General features: G+C 37.6%; 1 protein-coding gene across 1 annotated transcript in view; it reads right to left on the bottom strand.

Moving 5' to 3' along the window:
- Positions 1-11,222: 11,222 nt before the first annotated feature.
- Positions 11,223-15,070, bottom strand: part of WDR36 (WD repeat domain 36) — a 37,841-nt gene continuing 33,993 nt past the window's right edge. The window contains exon 23 of the mRNA XM_003899986.5: positions 11,223-14,527. Within this exon, the coding sequence (XP_003900035.4) occupies positions 14,378-14,527 (150 nt within the window). The 3' untranslated portion in view covers positions 11,223-14,377. The remainder of the gene's footprint in view (positions 14,528-15,070) is intronic.

Genomic DNA, 15,070 nt, shown 5'->3' with positions numbered 1-15,070 from the left:
TCTCCTGACCTCGTGATCCGCCCGTCTCGGCCTCCCAAAGTGCTGGGATTACAGGCTTGAGCCACCGCGCCCGGCCTGTTTTTGATTTTTTAACTATGGCCATTCTTGCAGGACTAAGGTGGTAGGTATCTCATTGTGGTTTTGATTTGCATTTCCCTGATGATTAATGGTGTTAAGCATTTTTTCATATGTTTGTTAGTTGTTTACATATCTTCTTTTGAGAAATGTCTATTCATGTCCTTTGCCCACTTTTTGATGGGGTTGTTTTTTCTTGTTGATTTGTTTGAATTCTTTGTAGATTCTGCATACTGGTTCTTTGTTAGATACATAGTTTGCAAATATTTTTTCCTACTCTGTGGATTGTCTGCTTACTCTGCTGATTATTTCTTTTGCTGTGCAGAAGCTTTTGTTTAATTAGATTCCATTTATTTATTTTTGTTTTTGTTGCTTTTGCTTTTGGGGTCTTAGCCATGCCTAAGCCAAAGTCCAGAAGAGTTTTTCTGATGTTACCTTCTAAAATTTTTATGGTTTCAGGTCCATCTTGAGTTGATTTTTGTATAAGGTGAGAGATGGGGATCAAGTTTTATTCTTCTACTTGTGGCTTGCCAGTTTTCTCATCACTCTTTATTGAATAGGGTGTCCTTTCTCCAATTTATGTTTCTGTATTCTGTGTTGAAGATTAGTTGGCTGTAAGTATTTGGCTTTATTTCTGGGTTCTTTGTTCTGTTCTATTAGTCTACATGCCTATTTTTATGCCATGCTGTTTGGGTAACCATAGTAGGATTTGAAGTCAGGTAATGTGATGCCTCCAGATTTGTTCTTTTTGCTTAGTATTGCTTTGGCTATGTGGGCTCCTTTTTGGTTCCATATGAATTTTAGGATTTTTTTTCTAGTTCTGTGAAGGCTTATGCTGGTATTTTGATAGGAATTGGATTGGCTTTGGCTATGTGGACTCCTTTTTGGTTCCATACGAATTTTAGGATTTTTTTCTAGTTCTGTGAAGACTTATGCTGGTATTTTGATAAGAATTGCTTTGAATCTGTAGCTTGCTTTGGCTGTAGGATCATTTTCACAATATTGATTCTTCCCATCCATGAGCATTGGATGAGTTTCCATTTGTTTGTCATGTATGATTTATTTCAGCAGTGTTTTGTAGTTTTCCTTGTAGAAATTTTTCACCTCCATGGTTAAGTGTATTTCTAAGGTTTGTTTGTTTGTTTATTTGTTTTGCAGCTGTTGTAAAAGGGATTGAGTTCTTGATTTGATTCTCTGTTTTGTTGTTGGTGGTGTACAGCAGTGATGTTAATTTGTGTACATTGATTTTTTTATCCTGAGACTTTACTGAATTCATTTATCAGATCTAAGAGCTTTCTGGGTGAGCCTTTATAGTTTTCTAGGTATACAATCACATCAGCAGCAAACAGTGACAGTCTGACTTCCTCTTTTCTTTCTTTTTTTCTTTTTCTTTTTTTTTTGAGATGAAGTCTCGCTCTATCATCAGGCTGGAGTGCAGTGGCACAATCTTGGCTCACTGCAACTTCTGCCTCCTGGGTTCAAGCAATTCTCCTGCCTCAGCCTCCCAAAGTGCTGGGATTACAGGCATGAGCCACTGTGCTGGCCTGACTTCCTCTTTTCTAATTTTGATATACTTTCTTTCTCTTGCCTGATTGCTCTGGCTAGGACTTCCAGTACTAGGTTGGAAAGAAGTGATGAAAGTGGGCATCCTTGTCTTGTTCCAGTCCTCAGGGGAATGCTTTCAAGTTTTCCCCATTCAGTGTGATATTGGCTGTGGGTTTGTCATATATGACTGTTATTATGTTGAGGTATGTCCCTTCTATGCCTATTTTGTTGAGGGCTTTTGTTGTAAAGGATGCTGGATTTTGTCAAATGCTTTTTCTCTGTTTATTGAAATAATCGTATGGTTTTTGTTTTTAATGCTGTTTATGTGATGTATCATATTATTGACTTGTATATGTTAAACCATCCCTGCATCCCTGGGATGAAACCTATTTGGTCATGACGCATTATTTTTTTGGTGTGCTGTTGGATCCAGTTAGCTAGTATATTGTTGAGGATTTTTGCCTCTACGCTCATCAAGGATATTGGTCTGTAGTTTTCTTTTTTGTTATGGCCTTTCCTGGCTTTGGTATTAAGTGATACTGGCTTCATAGAATGATTTAGGGAGGAGTCCCTGTTTCTCTCTTTTGGAGTAGTTTCAGTAGAATTGGTATCAATTCTTCTTTTAATTAAATCAGTAATTTAAAGTTTTGCTGCTTGTTATTGGTCTGTTCAGGGTTTCTATTTCTTCCTGATTTAATATAGAAGGGTTGTATATTACCAGGAACTTATCTGTTTCTTCTAGATGTTCTAGTTTGTGCACATAAAGGTGTTCATAGTAGCCTTGAGCCATCTTTTGTATTTCTGTGGTATTGGTTTTAATATGTCACCTTTTTTCTATAAGCCATATTACTTCCAATTCTAGAAGCATCATTCAACTCTTACAGCTACTTAGAGATGCTGAACCAGGTTCCCAAACCAGAACAAGTTGGAGTATTTGTACCAACTTGTTTTATCTCACACCAAAATGTTTTACCATTGATAAAGTATACATCAAAATGTCTTTAGTTTAAACCATTCCATCTATAATGTGCATTAAAACTATCTCTATAGATAGTGAATGGTGTAGGAGGAGTATTGGGCCTTATAAACTAGAAGACAGGGTCTACTGCCAATGTAACAACAAGCTCTGCTTTCCCTTTCTTTCTAACAGATCCTGATTTTGTGTTTAGATAGTGACCAGAGGTATCTTTCCCATGCCTCTTTTATTTCCTGCTTAAGAAGGTTTTCTGAGGTCTGATGTCTAGAGCTGCGGTAGTCAGCTTGAGACTGTAAAATGACACACATAAGGAAAAAAAAGCCTTGTTGTAAAAATGAAGCAGAAGAAGTAGGGGGAAAAAGCCTATGTCTTTCTCAGGACCATTGAGCAATTGCATCATTGTGAAAAACTACTTTTAGATTTCTTGATGTACGAGAAAAATTAATTCCTACTTGTGAAAACCAAGGTTACTAAGTTGTTACTTGGTCTTCTTGGTCTTGAATTTTTTTTTTTTTTTTTTTTTTTTCCTGAGATGGAGTCTCACTCTGTTGCCCAGGCTGGAGTGCAGTGGCTTGATCTCAGTTCACCGCAACCTCCGCCTCCCAGGTTCAAGTGATTCTTCTGTTTCAGCCTCCCTAGTAACTGGGACTACAGGTGCACACCACCACGCCCAGCTAATTTTTTGTATTTTTAGTAGAGATGGGGTTTCACCATGTTGCACTGACGGGAAAATATTCTTAACTAATAGAGAATTGTTCCTCCTTTTAGGAAAACACACAGCAAGATGTTTCTCCTTCTGTGAAGGATGGTGTTTTATTATAGCTGCTGCTGTTATTGCTACTAGGAAGTTTAAGTGGGAAAACTTCCCAGTGTGTTGCGAAGTTGGGCAGCCAAGGGGAGGATCATCCTACTTTTGACTACCAATACTTTGTGAACACCCTTCTATGTTTGGGGAATTCCCCACTTAGAGTCTCTGCTTCCTGAACATAGAACCCAGAACCTTTGTCTCTCAGCTTTGGGTATAGGCCTGAGCCCTAGACTGTTCTAATGTACTAACATTATAATATGTTATGCACTACATATGCATTACAATATGGATGCACTAACATTACAATAGGAGTTGTAAGTACCATGGAGAAGCAGATGCTGTGTGGACTGTGTTCAGTGAGGCATCGGGGACAGAGGTTCCAGTATCTAGGGCCAGTATCAGCCATGTGTAACTTAGGATGGTCTAGACATGGTTCTCCACCACGAAGTCTTCAAGGGACTTGGAAAAACCCTAATATACTTAAATACTACTTTCTGCTGAAAATAACTAAAACTGGTTCTGAGTAATACATTTCATTATGTTAATTAAAACATTTTTTATTTATGACTTAATTGTTTTATTCTAAAGTTTGCCATCTAGTCAGAATTGAATTCAATAGGTGACTGATCCAACTAAATTTGAGGTTGAATGGAGTTTTAAAACCTGAGACCAGCCTTGACCCCACTGGCTCTCTCAGAGGATCAAGAGCAGTACCGATTCATATTCCATGTCCTCGAACATCAGATTTAAGATATTTTCAGAGATAAGCATTGGGTGTTAGTATATGCTAGCACCTCTTGGTAAGGCTATGTATTTCTCTAACCAATCAATTAGTTCAATGATTCTCAGCATTTTTGGTCTCAGGAGCCCTTCACTTTCTTAAACATTATTGAGGATCTCAGTTTTACATGAATTATATCTGTTGATACTTCCTGTACTTGAAATATTGTGAGTAAATACAGTTTTATGAAAATAGTTTTTAATCATATTTTGCTTACCATCTGGAAATACTTGAAGGACCCCCAGGCAACACTGGACAGACAACTCTTAGAAAACCACTAAATTAGGTATTTATGGATCACTTGTGGTCACAAAATTGAAATGGGCTCTACAGCAAATTTGGATGTTTAGCTGTTGGCACACAATGGGAATGAGACTTCCACACTGGCACAAGAGGAGGAAACCAACCCGTCAAGGGCATTGGAGATGCAGGCAACCAGTGAGAGACACTTTCCTGCATGATCTAAATTTACCCTAACTGCCTCTGGGCAGTGCTATTTATTTAGGAGTTTTGCTACAACAGAGGCTATGAGAAAAAAAGGCCTTATGTTTCATAAAGTAATAATATTTTTAAGGATTAGTGTTTTTTTATAGATAAAACTGGTTTCAAGTGACACAAGGTATGGTGTATTTGCTGCATGATTGCCCTTTCCCAGCAGGAAGAGAAAGGTAATTTCCATCTTTGAGCTCTGGTAAAGGGTAAAGAGATATGGTAATGTGAGATTATGTTTTTCTTCAACACTTAGTTCATGTGAAATTAAGTGGATTATTTCTATTTGTTGTTGAAAGAGAGTGAAACTCTCGCCCTCGTGTTCTTCCTGCTTTCTGGGAAATCTCAGGCAAGTACTACACCACTGAGGTGAGGATCTCTTCTGCCAAGAGCCATCCTTTCCACCACTCCCTGGAGAAGTTTCTGGCTCAGTCAAGCTAGGTGACTCAGAACTCCCTCGGTTCCTCTGCCTCCCAGTTCACGCCAGCTGGGCACAGAGAGACAGAGACAGGGCTCAGTGCTGACCTGGAGAGCATCCATGCCTCATAAAGACCCAATGCCAGGGACTTGCATCCAAATGAGTGTGGTTAGGTCAAGTGTTGGCCTGGAGTTTTGGGAAAGGTCCAGTGACTTGGGTGACAAACATAATTGTAGTTTCCAAAGGTCACCTTCCAGAGGAAATGAGATCTGGCCCAGCCACACAAGATGTATCTATGAAGCAGCATGAATGGATGGATGGATGAATGGTTAGAGATGTGCACATACATTCTATTTGAAAAGCTAAACAAAAAAATAAAAATTGGAATACAGTTAAAAAAAACTAAACTAACTGTAGAGTATGAAAATATATAGACGGCAACACCTAGAGTTGTTAATATTTTATCTTATTTTGTTTAATTTAAAATTACACAAAACATTGCAGATGAAGTCTCTCCTTTGTACCCAGTTCCAGGACCACGGACCAGAGGTAGCAGCTGGCATGATTTTGGCCACCTCTGACTTTCTATTGCCTTTCTCATGGCCTCATCTCTGAATGCTGTCCTGTCTCTGTCTGTATTACCATACCCCTCCCACCCTCTTTGTTCAAGGTCAATGGCAGTTGTCCTCTTTGCGCAGCCTCCCCTGGCTCCGAGAAGGCAGATGTGTGCTGCCTCTTCTCCTGCAAGACTCACCTCCTGGACTTGGGGGTCAGGGACCTTGTCTCACGTGCATTGGAATCTCCATTTTGCCATGCCCCATACATGATTATTTAGGAGGGAATGGGACAGGTTGAGAGAAGCACATAGTTCCACATTCACCTTTTTCCTCATGTGCTGTAGCTCACATTTTGGAAGTACCTTCACCTCACCTCCTTGTCACCACAGCAACAGAGATGAACATCTCATCTCTGTCCCCTGCCTCCACCTTTCCACACAGTGTGCCGAGAGCTAAAACTGCATCCAGGCCCCTGCGGGGTGGCCATCAGCTCCAGGAGCCACGTCTGACAAACTGCAAGGCTGATTCCTAGTCTCTGCTTCCCTATGCCTGGCCATCTATTATCAGCCAGAGAATGGAGAGGTGGTGTCTTCCAAGGAAAAAAAATTTTTTTTCCTCCTTAATTGTTTTATTTCTTCACATGCATTCCTTTAACAAATCCTTTGTGAAAACAAGAATGGCAGTGAAGCAGCATGCAGGCATTTTTTCATATTGTACTTTCTTCGCTTTAGGTATATAGGTGTATTTTGAGGCTACTTGGGAATTCCTGTACATGCACACAAACATGTGCGCACACGTGTGTGCACACACACACCCATGTATGCCACACTTTGAAACCAAGGGAGAAACTCCTGGCAGTCAGTCTTTGTAGAGTGTGAAGGCCTAGAAACATCTTCTCCTTTATCTTGGTTCTAAAAGAGAGCAAGTCAAAAGGCTAAGCAAAATAATATAAAATAATAATGAGTTGGCCGGGTGCGGTGGCTCAAGCCTGTAATCCCAGCACTTTGGGAGGCCGAGACGGGCGGATCACGAGGTCAGGAGATCGAGACCATCCTGGCTAACACAGTGAAACCCCGTCTCTACTAAAAATACAAAAAACTAGCCGGGCGAGTTGGCGGGCGCCTGTAGTCCCAGCTACTCGGGAGGCTGAGGCAGGAGAATGGTGTGAACTCGGGAGGCGGAGCTTGCAGTGAGCTGAGATCCGGCCACTGCACTCCAGCCTGGGCGACGAAGCGAGACTCCGTCTCAAAAAAAAAAAAAAAAAATTAATGAGCTAAAATATAAGCTTCACAAGGACTGGAATTTTTATATGTTTTGTTTTCTAAAGTATCTCAAGGCCATAGAAAAGCATCTGAGACAGAGTCAGAGCTAAGTATTTGTTGAAGATAGAATGAACAAATCAATGACTGAAGGAAGGAAAGAGGAGGGATCACAGTACTGTGAGCTGGATGGGGAGGCTGTCGGGTATGTGACTCCTTTTTTTGGTATATGATGCTTCTTAGAAACTAAATCCACATGGTAAAGTGAGTCCAGTCTTCGATAACTCACTCTCACCCACCACTTAGTCACTCACTGGGCTTGCATCATATTTACTCTAGAGAATAAGGTGTGGCCAGGAGTGAGGAAACAGGGCCAAAGTTATGAGGCTGACATCACACTTGGAAAGTTCAAATGAGAAAAAATAAATTAATAGTAAAGACTGGAATTTAGCCAGAGATGGTAAGGGAAAAAAAGGGGGTTGCCAAACCAAACCAAACAAAACAAAAAACTCTGGTTTTGAAATATCCATTCTTGACTGTGATAGTAATAAACAGTATTGCTAAAAATTGTTTGCAAGGATTTATGAAATTTTTATGTTTTCAGAGGACATTAAACTATTGTTATCTACATGTCTGCAGTGTCGATAAATCACTTTAACAAAATAGAGATAAAACTAAGTATTGAATATTTTATGTACTTTTTCAGAGACATTTAGTAGATTCAGCTGGAATTGGAAATTAGCATAATTGGAATTGGGAAATTCAGCATATAGTACACAGTTACTGAAAGAAAGATCCCTACAGAATTCTTTATTTTATATATCAAACTGATTAACTTTCATCTTGAGCCCTCATATTACTAGATTTAGGGTGGGGAACAAAATTACCAATTAAAAAGAATCTCAGTCTCTTTCACATTAGCCTAGGCTCTTTTGGATAAATATTTTGTGAGATTTTATGTTCAAATTCCCTACCATGTCTGTTTCTTTCCTTACAAAGAAAGGTTTACGATGTGTGAGTGTCTTCTGTGTTGGCAGGCCTTCTTCTCACCTCCCTCCACGAGGACCACGGTCCCACTTAGCCTGTGCCCTGAGTCTCTGCCCCATCTTCCAGCTGGGCCCTGGGCCAGGATGGTGTGGCCACATTCTGCCACTGGGGCTCTATGGCAGGCCTGTTGGCATTCTACTCCCAGCTGCTTCCTCATTCCCCTCAGGGAGCAGGTGGAAACCTCCAGAGACCTCCTAGTGTCACCCACAGTCATGGAAACTCTATAAGCTGTCACAGTCATTTCTAAGTCACACCCCTTGATTATGGCCACCATGTGTCAGGATAGCGGGCCTGTGAGGCACTCTCCTCCAGGGGAGTCAGGACCTAGCCCCACAACTCTGGAGTTCCACTTAGTGTACCCAGTGATTTCTTCAACTAACCCTCCATCCCCACTTCCCCTTTTACTTCTAGATCTAGGGCCAGGGCCTACAAATCCTATCTTTAACCTTTTTCCTCACTTTCCCTCCTTCAGATTTCTTCCTAGAACGAAGAGGGAATATAGGTGAGAACCTTATGCCTCATAGCCCTCTTTTTTCCCTTCTCCAGTTCTAAGTTCAGTTATATTAAGTCACCAAAAAGGAGATTTGTTAAAATACATATTGCTGGCCCCTACCCACAGAGTTTTTATTTCAGTAGTTCTGCAGTAGGGTCTGCATGTCTAAGTTCGCAGGTGATGTTGATATTGCTAATTGGGGAACCACGCTTTGAGAACTACTGACCTATACTGTGACATTCGCTAATATCACTGCTCCCTTTCCCTTGCAATAGTCTCATGGCTTAGCCTTAATGGGAGAAGGACTGCAAGGTATATGCCTTATATTGTATTAAATTTATATCTCAATCAGTGAGATTACTCTTGGAAACAATTTTGGCTTGAGACTTTCAGGATCTCAAACTATTAACAGCAGAAAACAAGAGAGTCTGCATAGCATAAATAAGGCTAATAATGACCGAAAATGTATAAGAATAATTCTTTAAAGGGTGATGTGGCCTTTTTCCTTTGCCTTTCCAAACATATCACCTTTCTGAGATTATTTGAGGCAACTGTCTTATTAGGAGACTACCATTTTTTTTTTTTTTGCAGGGCTGTAAGGTGAAATACTATGCGAATACTCATAATCCACCATTGAAAAATGAGATTTTTCAGTGAGATGATAGTTTTCCATCCTCTAAAAATGTAATCTTTCCTTTAGCATAACAGAGTTATAAAAAACATGAAAACAGGAAGGTGGGCGTATGTGGGGGTGGGGCGAAGCTTTTTTGTCCCTGGAGGATGGTGAAAAGATTACAAAAAGAAAACAGAAGGATTTCTCTTCCTCCAGAGGAAGAAAGGGAAGTGTGATAAGTGAGGGGAAGACTTAGGACCCAGAAGGGAGGGTTTTTAGTCTTCAGTGCGCAATCTTGGACTTTAGGAAGAGGCTGCACATCAAATGAATTGTTGACTGCCTTTGGCAGGCACTGGTTGCAGAGGAAATACACAGTCAAAGGCATGAAGCACTCTGCAAAAAGCAGAATTCAGAGAGTATTTCTTGCATTTCTCAGTGTCACAGGTTACAAAAAATTCCTGAAAACAAAGATATTATTAGATAATCCAGTATTCCTGAATTCTTAAACTTCCATTCCTGTTTAAACATAACACTTCTGTAATTTGCAGTCAAGTGTCCTAAATAACATGATAGAAAATACAATTTTAAAAATATTAACATTGGCCTTGCAGGCAGACACATTAGTAAAATCTTGTCTCAATGACCTGGCTCTCCCTGGGCACTTTGATTTGACTAACGCTAACTTAGCTTGTCCAGAAAACAAAATTACAACATATTTAGTTATAAATGTAATTGCCTTTTATCCACCATTCATCAGGGAAACCCTTCATTCTATAAAGCAGAATGAGAACTCCCACTGGACAATAGCAGAACAGGGGTTTTATAAGGGGGAAACAGAAAAATAGAGAAAAAAAGGTTAACATCAGGTTACTTTTTGATAAGGATTCAAGTAGAGGAGACTTTCTTATTGTGCTGACTTGGGTAGACTGAAATCTGTTTTCAAAGGAAACAATGGTCTGTTCTGGAATCTATCTGCTTCCTTGAAGTTTCAGTTTGATTATGCATTCAGTATGTGACTCCATTATAGTTTGTTCTGGTCTGCTGGGACCCAGTGCAGAAGTTCAGTGCAAAACCATGGCCTTCCCAATTTTTTTAACAAGCTCTTTATCTCAACCTAAATAATCAAAAGGGTACAAATCTAATTTAAATAGTTTATACAAGTGCAAAGTTTGAGGATAGCCCACCCAGAAACACCAACTCCAAAGGAATAGTCAGTAATCTGAAGTAGAGAAGTTAAGGTTTCACTTATGTAGGCAGACAGAGGAGTTTCTTTTAGCAGGATTACAACGTTATTCATACAAGGTTGGGAAATAGTTACAGGAATTGGTTATAGGTATTTCTTTTTGGCAAGGGTACATTTAACATTTTTTATAGAGGGTGAAATACTCGTGGGTTTTCTGTCATCTGATCCAAGCAAAGCAGGATAATGAAGGGGAAATTTATCTGTAACAAGGTCATTAAGAAGGCAAGAGGTTTTTGTCTTTGACATCATTTAAGTATCTCAGAACAAGCAAAATAAGAAAGTGAGTTGATCTATAATCTAAGAAAAAGAAGTAGCCATATGTGACTCAGATCACAGTCACATCACTCTCAAGGCGTAAAATGTTTTGGGGGTTACGACAGCTTTTAAACTATATTTATTTTCAAGCAATACAAAATACATATTTCAGTCTACATATTCTCTATCCTCAGTGCTTTTATCTTTAAAAAGGGCATATATTTAAAGTATAAAACTTTCTAATGCAAAAAAATTTCAAGTACACAAATACTGGATAGGAAATAAAGTCTCATCAATTGCAGAAGATAGAATTATCTTGGATTTTCTAGTAAGACTGTATTGACAAAGAGTTCTGCAGTGTCATGAGATTAGAATATAAAAATTAAATCATTTCACCACAAACAGAAACAACCAATTATAACATGTATTGGAAACATATGTCTGCAGGGCGGATTGTGGGACTTGAAGATGCTTGGATTTTGGTATCCACAGGGGCCCTGGAACTGGACACCAATGGAGGACTGCACCCGGTATTGTACGTCTCTCCAAATTAGTCCTATAAATGTTGTGCAACCCATATAAAACTTCAAGAGGTATACTCACCAGCAGTCAATAAATCTTTATAAAACATTAGGAAGACTTTACTCCAAATCTGAAAACATACCGAAGTAATGCATTATTTATTAGGAATATAGAAAAGCTCAATGAAAGAATTGAACACATAATGAAACTGCATTTCAAATCAGACATATGAGTGGACTTTTCAATAAATGAATTTTTCACAGACATACGAGGCAGTACTGTATGTTTTACTCTTCACAAAAATCAATTCTAAAGAGCTACACATTAACTACTCACACAGAAACATGTCGTAGAGGAAAATACATGATGTGAAATGAGCACATGTAAACATAGGAAAACATACACTATGAATGTCTTAGAAAATAATTTGCTTTATATCCTGAAATAAGTCATGAAAATTAATCGATTGTATACAAATATAAAACATTTATTTAAAAAGATACCATGTAAAATTAAAGCCAAATGGCTAAGTAGGAGAAAACATTGGCAACAGACAGAAAATACAAGAGAACTGCTAACAAATCCATGAGATAAAAGGACAAATCATTCAACAGAAAAATGAACAGTGGAGGATAAAGACAATTAACAACTGTTTATATGTTCTAAAATAAACATACAAAAATATGTCCATCCTCACTAGTGAGAAATTTGATTTAAAACCAAAATAATTTTTTCATCAGAGAAATAAAAATTACAAAAATCTAATAGCAAGTGTCATTAATTACATGGGGAAGCAGATGCTCATTTGTTGCTGAGGGGAACTGTAACTTGATACAGCCATTCTGGAACCCAAATGGAGGTATCTCTTCAAATTAAAAATGCTTATACTCTGGCCTGAAATTCAAATCCTAAGCATATACTACAGAGAAAGTCTTGTATGTACAAAAAGGGCTCATGTAAGATGAAGTTCCTTTCAGCATTGTTTGTAATCATAAAGGAATAAAAAGAAGGAAAACTTCCTTAAGTGTCTATTATAGGCAAAGTAGACTGTTGGACACTGCAAAAGAGATAAGGTAAATGTGAATGTACCAAAATAAAAAACTCCCAAGCAGAAATAGCAAATTGTAGAATAATATACATACATGTATATAAAAATCACAACTATACATTTCTTGTGGCTGCAGATAATGTATACACATTCCTACATTAAACACTCATAAAAACAATCTAAAAAAAATCTAGGAGAGTTAATAACTGTTACTTCTACAGAGGGTATTGGGACTGAAGATGGTTTTCAAAAAGTACACAAGCAAAATGTAGTCATATATTACATGTGTAATTACAAAATTTAAAGATAAACTAGTGTGCACAGACTGATATATTTTAAGGAAAATATAGACAAATAAAATTATATTTTGTATTTCTTTCCCTCCCTTGATGGAAACAGTACATGAAAGGTTCTAGATTACCTGCCAAAATGATGTAATACTATCTAAATATCTCTCTGATAACAATACACTCAAATCTATATGCCCACTTTAAAAAGAGAAGAAAATTCAGTTCATGATTTTATGTAAGCAATACAATTTCAGTTCATAGCTCTGTAAATTTTCAGTTCATAGCTCTGTAAATTTTATTTACAGTCTTTACTAGGTATAGAATTATATATTGGAATTTTGCCATATTCCAATTTAGAATATAGTATTTAGGAAAGAGGAAAATAATTTTTTAAATTAGAACTTAAGTCATGAGTAACATTTCTGTCAGTGGCTTTAGTAAGTCAATACACATTTCTAAACGAAAAATGAAATTGAGTACAATAACCAGATTGGCTTATTTCCTTAGTAGTTTATTAATGCTATCTGACATCATTAAATAAAAACATGAATATTAAAAGTATCATTGGGAAACGCCTTTTGAGGACTGCTTCTTCTGGAGATTATTCTATAAAACTCTCTTACCCTAACAATGCACAAGAATGCTATTGGTGTTCATATTCAACCCACTGCATTTCATGAAAGACCCAACTTTTAAGTGTATAAACTAAGAATAGTTTTTAGAGCACTATGCTTTAAAGAACTGCTTATTTTTAATTCATGTATTGCAAAAGTCTTGAACCATAAAAACAATGATGACGAGAAAAAAACTCCAGGGCTACCTGGTTTTGCAATGGTTGTGAAAGAAAAGTATACTCAGCAGTTTCTTCCCAAATAAAAAGGTCCTCCCCAAAAAAGTGTAGCCAAAACCAAAACAGAACAAAACAAAACAACCCGTGGCTTTGAAATACCCATTCTTGGCTGTGGTAGCAATAAACAATATTGCTAAAAATTGTTTGCAATGATTTATGGAATTTTTACCTTTTCAGAGGACATTAAACTATTGTTATCTACATGTCTGCAGTGGCAATAAAGGGCCACCTTCCAATGGAATTTGTAATTTCCCTTACCTATCCTTGATATCAGTTTAACTGTCTTTAGCCATTTGCCATGGGCAAGGAAGGGCCTCCCACATTTCTGATCAATGAACAACTTCCTTTCAGTACATTACAATGGAGAAAGCACTAGGCCACTGTTAGAAAGTTTCAATCTGTCACTGAAATACCAACAGACCTTTAGCCTGATTCCTCTCCCGCAACACAACAGGGCTGTGCTGGAAGATGATTAGTTTATCCTCCAACTCTGAGTCAATGATTCATATTTTTATCAAAGGCCACCAAGGAAAAAAAATTCCTTTTTTCTTCATATCAAAACAGCATTTTTATAACTACACCATGTATCAGTTTTATCTGACATTTTCAATTTAATTCAGCAATACTTCACAGTGAACATGCAGTATCTCTTTATATGAAACAGATACTAAAAAAATATAAGCAGGTAATAATTTTTAAAAAATCATATAAAAGTTAATGTGTGAAGAGACTCAGAAAATAAATCATTTGAGCAGATTCTTTAAATCTTCAAAACGAAAGGCAGGTGTAATTTATTTTTTTAACTTTTTGTAGAGATGGGATCTTGCTTGCTATGTTGCCTAGGCTGGTCTCAAATTCCTGGCCTCAAGCAATCCTCCTGCTTTGGCCTCCGAAAGTGCTGGAATTACAGGCATTATCCATCATGCCTGGCTGGGAGGTGTGATTTTACTTCAAGAAAGTATTTAGCATTTAAAGTGGAGATTTACTGACTAGTCAGTAATGCTAACATTTATTTTCTTTTCACATTGACACCTGGAAAGTAAGAAATGAGTTCAATTGAACCCATTTAATATGTAAGTCTTTGATATGTTTAGTCACAAATTTATTTTTATAACAAAGCACTTTTGAGATAATTTAAAATACACATGCTTTGATTGAAGAGTGATTGCAAATGGGTCCAGTTTTCTTCCACCTGGGATGACAAATTTGTTATTTCTTCTAGGAGTTCTGGCTCTGAAGGAAGCATTTTGAGGTGTAACTGCAAAGAAAAACATGATGGTTAAACATTTAAGAAAATTAAAATTTTACCTAATCTGGATTCAATTTTTCTACCAAGGAACCACAGAAGACACTAGGTGAATATTTGTTTTCTTAAGTGCTGGTTTATTGCTATCTCCCATTTTCCCCTCCTCTATCAAACTTTGTTTTTTTATTATGAGCTCCTTTATGATACTATGACTTCCTTGGTAGAATTAAAGTGGTCATCACTCTTCTCCACCTAAGGACAGTCCTGATAAGTTTAAATAATTAGATCAACTGAACTCATTTTAGGTATAAATGGGATAAAGAATCAAATCTATTATCACCGAAAATCGGCATCATCTACCTCCTTCAACACATTATACCACTAAAGTAGACCCTCAAAACATGAGTTCTCCACTATATTAATCATAAAAGTAACTGTCTTACTGTAAAATGATCAAAACTCTTTACCAATGATAGAAGTGAACATTTTGATTTTAGTAGTAGAAACAAAACAAAACAAAACCCTACTTTCTATTCATAATCACAAAAAACTTCC

This window comes from Papio anubis, chromosome 5 (assembly GCF_008728515.1).
Source record: "Papio anubis isolate 15944 chromosome 5, Panubis1.0, whole genome shotgun sequence".
Classification (NCBI taxonomy): domain Eukaryota; kingdom Metazoa; phylum Chordata; class Mammalia; order Primates; family Cercopithecidae; genus Papio; species Papio anubis.
This window is presented reverse-complemented; position numbering and strand designations above follow the sequence as displayed.